A 5,232-nucleotide genomic window follows, 5' to 3' on the forward strand; every position below is an offset into this window, starting at 1 on the left:
CCTGATAAAGCAGATGAACCCCACATGAAGCAGAAGCCAACGAGACTTTGTTGAATTTTAATTTTGTGTTTGTGAATTCTGTACATTTAATTAAGTTATTGTTTATTGGTTTAGTATAAGTGGCTATTGTTCGGGACAAACAAATACTAAGGAAGGGGCAGTGTTATGACAGCGGGGGTCACGCGACGCTAGTAACACGTCATATTCTTAAAGGTTCGTGAAGGCTCGAGTGTTTACTAGATGGGCGGTATTCTTGTATATAAGTGTGCCAAACAATGGAATTGAATTGCAGACAGAGATAGAGACGGACAGTTGAGTCAAGCGCGGTAGTAGGCGTGAATCATTCGTTGTGAATTATAGCGTTTGTTAAGTTATTAAAGTGACTGTGGAAATTAAGTGTATTGCAAAGTTGTATTGAGAAAGAATAAACTAGTTTTATTTAAGGAAGGACTTGTATTGCTAAAGTTTTTATGAAAGAATTTCTACGAAAAATTAACAAACGAACAGACGTAACAATATGTTATATAACTTTATGGAAATGATTGTTCAGTGGTATATCCTACATTTATATTCTGTAGAACCATAAAATGTAGTGTTTTCAAACTTTAAAAATTATTCTTCTGACAACTTATTATTTGTACAATATGTCTTTGTAACTTTGCTATTTGTATTTATTATATAGTTGTCATGTTATAGCTGAAATTGGTGTGTAAAATTATGTGTTAGAGTGGAAGACCAGAAAATGCTACTTTCTGCTACTATTATTCATGTTCATATACATTGAAAATAACTTAAGAAATTTTACTTATTAACAAGAATTTTCCATGTTATTAAAGTGACTGTGGAAATTAAGTGTATTGCAAAGTTGTATTGAGAAAGAATAAACTAGTTTTATTTAAGGAAGGACTTGTATTGCTAAAGTTTTTATGAAAGAATTTCTACGAAAAATTAACAAACGAACAGACGTAACAATATGTTATATAACTTTATGGAAATGATTGTTCAGTGGTATATCTTACATTCAAGAAGAACTAATACTCAATGATTGGTCTATAATCTAAGATGACTGAATTTCATCAGGAATAGAAATGTGAATGATAGTGAACCCATTGCTTGTTTTCTTCCTAATATCTAGGTATTAAGCCAAGATGGAGTTTTAGCAGTTGGAGTGCCAGAATTCATCTTCATTATGTGGCTGTTGACAGGTGTAAGTAAAAGCACTGCAGCTGCTTTGTATACAGAGCTAGATCCATCAAACACGGGGGTAGTGATGTTTGGTAAGATTTGTTTTACTTAGCTGTATTAGTTGCATTATTGAGTACAAAGATAATAAATTTTAGCATTTCTAGTTTTCTCCAAAGACTGGAGAACCACTGAGATATGCAAAAATATGGATGACTAATTACAACCTTTGAAATATCAACATTTCTGGAGATAGTTTGTAGTTTTAAAAGACTTTTAGAAAGAGTATATCTTAGTGGCCAAATATTTGATATTATGTAGTTGTATAAGAATTGGGTGAAATACCACAACCTTATATATTTTGACACAATCTACTATTGTGTGTACACACACATGCACTGAGTGAATCAAAATTCCTGATTTCTCCTGTTGTTGAGTAGATGTGAAAACTGAAAATACATTGACATAGGATGTTTAGACTTAGTGGAAGCCATTTGTTACATGGCATGATGTCATGATATAAAGGTCAGTCAAATGCTTTTCTGAAACTTTCAATCTGTGGCAAAATGTGCCAATACAAATGTTGTAGTGAACAAGGATATTATCCCAGAAATATTGTTTTACTTATGGGTTTTACATAAATTTGCATAATTTTTTTAATTAAAAATATACAAGATCAGTTATAAAAATTATGAAAACCAAATATATCATTTGGATGACATTGATTTGACCTCTATATCGTGGCATGTTGTCAGGCGAAAAAGGGCCCAAAATATGCCTGAACACCCTGTTTCAGCAATTTTCACTAATCCACATCTACTTTGCAACAGTAGGGGAAATCAAGACTTTTAACACATCTTAGATATATATATATATATATATATGTGCATTTTTTATAGCGTAAAGTTAATGATTTTTAAAATGATTATTGTAACTTGAATAACTTTTGTTTCACTTATTTTTACTTTTTACAGTCTGTTTTATCTACTTATATTGTGTTATGAATTGATTGAGGTGTATATGAAAATAATTTTTAATACAGCTATCATAAATCTGTTTATAGACAACTTACAATATTACTTATATTAAGTTCATAATTTAAGGAAATTTTAAGCTTGTGACTTTAATATATAAAAATAGTTTATTCTACATAATTTGTAAGTATTTTAATATCTCTTTATTTTTTTTTTGTAGAAACATTTCAGAAGTACTTGTACAAGCTGCATTATCTGCAAGATCTTTTAGTTTTGTCTGGCACAATGCCACCAAATAGCTTTGCAAGCAAATCTTGTCTAATGAATGAAAACATAAAGGAGAGTAAAAGTTCCCTACCTTTTCCACAGGAGACAACTAGAATAAAGTCTGAGTGAGCAAGTTTTACCAAACATGTGTATTTAATACACATATCTAGTCAAGAGTGTCACCAGAAAATCATCTGCTTAGGATTCAACACTGTTCCTGCAACTTTAAAATTTTCTGAGTTTCAGACTTAAAGCTTTATTGCATTATGATCTGATTTTTACTTTTTATTTTTACTGAAGTGTTTTGTGCTTTTTTCACTTTATATAATTTTTTGTTTACCATGTATTAAAAACATGTTTGTGAAGTGTTACTATTTTTACTGTAATTTTTGTCAGTCATGGTTGACCAGTTTTTGATGATATGTTTTTGAGTTACATTCTTTTACACCACATCTGGCTTTGCTCATGTTTTTTGTTTTAAGGAGTACTTAAATATTTGTGTTGTTTTATATGGTGGAATAAACTGGAAATGAATTTACTGAGTTATTTTAAGGTAAACACTTTTATCGATGAACTTGATTTATATATACCTAAATGAGTGAATTCAGCTGTTAGCTTAGTAGTTCACTCACTTCATTTTGTAAAAAGCTCTAAGACAGAAAGCATACACTGATCTTGTTTTTAAAAAATATGAAACTTATCTAAATAAAGAAATAAATACACCATTGCTGTTGAACTATGACCCTCAGGCCAGATATGACATAGTGGAAGGTTTAATATGGCCTGTGAAAGATTTTAATAAGTCCTAAGAAATAATGTGGCTAGCCAAATTAAAAAAAAAGGGTTTTTGAACTTATTCATTAAAATATGTATACATTTACTCAAAAGTATGATGGATACAGTATGTTTGTATTAGACACATTATCATAAAATTATGTATTCCTTCTGTAGAAAATTCAAAGAATTGATCCCTAAATTTACAGTGTTATAGATATTGGAGTCTGTTATTTTCTGATATTAGTAAGTTCTCAGAAGAGAAGCGGGCTCATCATTCCAACTAAAGTTAGCTTACTTATTAATCATTTACTCTAAACAAACAATGAAGGTAACAAAAAATATTGCATAAAAAATAAATGTAGCTCCCTATTCCCAAAATATCTGAGTACCTTTGTTGTAGAATATAAAAAATGGTTTTACCAGTGTTTTTAAGATCAAATAAGGAAAATAGAATAAGAGAGCAAAATATTTTGCATGTACCAATGACTAACTATTGATATTTAAACAGTGAATTCACATAATATACCAATTTCCTTTATTGTTTTAAGTTTTTTTGACAGCCTACAGGATGTATTTTGGCATCCTTTTTTCTAACTTCTTACTTTGACCTCTTCTATATTTTATCTTTTTTGTTTTAGAATATAATAGATGTGTGAATGAGAACTTCCAAAATATAACTTCTCAGAATTAAATAACAAAATGCTTTCTTATATAAGAATATGAAAAAATGAATATGAAATGACATATTGTAATCCTTTTATGTTTAGAAAACCCAAACAAAAGCATCTTATTTTGTAACTTCCCTACATGATTATGCCTCTTTGTATCATTTTTTTTTTCATCCAGTGTTGTTACTTTTTTTTTTACATAAATATGAAGAAAGAGTAGAAAAATTGATCATATGGGAAAAATACAAAAAAGTAAGTTAAATTTGTTTCTACCCAGGATAAGAAAGAGATTTTCTAAATCATTAATATCTGTATGTGCCAAATTGTGATTTACTCTCAACAAAGATAAAAATTCATCTTAAACATCACAGGGTTATACAATCACTGCTGTCCATTTTCATTGTACTTTCAAATATTTCTATTTTGCAATAACAGTTTAATGTGCTTTGCTTTAATGAAAAAAATTATGTTTTTGGAATTTAATGAAAATTAAATTTTGACATTGTTTTTTTTAAAGAAAAATACTAATAGCAAAATGATGGGTGTAACAGAACCACAGAATTTGAAATGGTATATCTTAATTTACCTTTGGGGCCATCCATTTAGTATGTATGCAAGCTTTTTATGATTTTTAACCCTCCCCTTCCTCCCTATACATGCGTATGTAGTTTATATATAGCAACCGTCTCATAGCATGTAAACCTTGCATGTTGTTAATAGTCACTAAAAGATATTTTGGCCATTATAAAGGAACATAAGTTAATCAGTGGAAATGCAGCTGAGCTGTTAATGAATTTAACAAGATGATGAGCCAAGCACATTCAGTTTTTCTGTATGTGTGCTTGATTGTTTGTGTACGTAGGTATACTGTGTGTGTGAACAGATCAGATACAGATTTTATGTCATTTTCGAAATGTAATTTGTCAAACAACAGAGAAATGATAGTAGCAAACCAAGAGTGAATTAATATGCAAAAAAGCATATAAAGACAATACTGATAATATGTAAAGCCCCAAAAAAACATCATATGAATCTAGTTCTACTTATTCTTGTCTTCCCAAGGACACATCATTGCCTTGAATAAATTCCAAAAACCAGACATTTGTGTTTCTGTTGTGACTGCTTGGTCTTGTGGAAGGGATTCATGACTAGGATCAGAAGATGGGTCGAGGTCTCTTTCTCACGGTCCTCCAAGGCCTTGTCTGGATCTTCACTTAGTTCATGAGTACAACTGTGTTTTCTCATGGAAGCAATCAGTGGAAAATATATCCCACACATTTTGCATATTCTTTGAGACACTTCATTGCAAACCTTTGGACAATACATGTCATAAGGGACCTCTCCATGGAAAGCTGCATTCTTTG

General features: G+C 30.3%; 1 protein-coding gene across 1 annotated transcript in view; it reads left to right on the forward strand.

Annotated features, from left to right (window-relative positions):
- The window catches only part of LOC106469532 (lysophosphatidylcholine acyltransferase 1-like), a gene marked incomplete at its 5' end in the record, with an annotated part of 58,421 nt that extends 54,334 nt beyond the window's left edge, over nucleotides 1–4,087 (forward strand). Inside the window, 2 exons of the mRNA XM_013930031.2 lie at nucleotides 1,136–1,277; nucleotides 2,377–4,087. Of these exons, the coding sequence (XP_013785485.2) occupies nucleotides 1,136–1,277; nucleotides 2,377–2,552 (318 nt within the window). The remainder of the gene's footprint in view (nucleotides 1–1,135; nucleotides 1,278–2,376) is intronic.
- Between the last annotated feature and the right edge of the window lie 1,145 nt (nucleotides 4,088–5,232).

This window comes from Limulus polyphemus, unplaced genomic scaffold (assembly GCF_000517525.1).
Source record: "Limulus polyphemus unplaced genomic scaffold, Limulus_polyphemus-2.1.2 Scaffold3532, whole genome shotgun sequence".
In the NCBI taxonomy this organism is placed as follows: domain Eukaryota; kingdom Metazoa; phylum Arthropoda; class Merostomata; order Xiphosura; family Limulidae; genus Limulus; species Limulus polyphemus.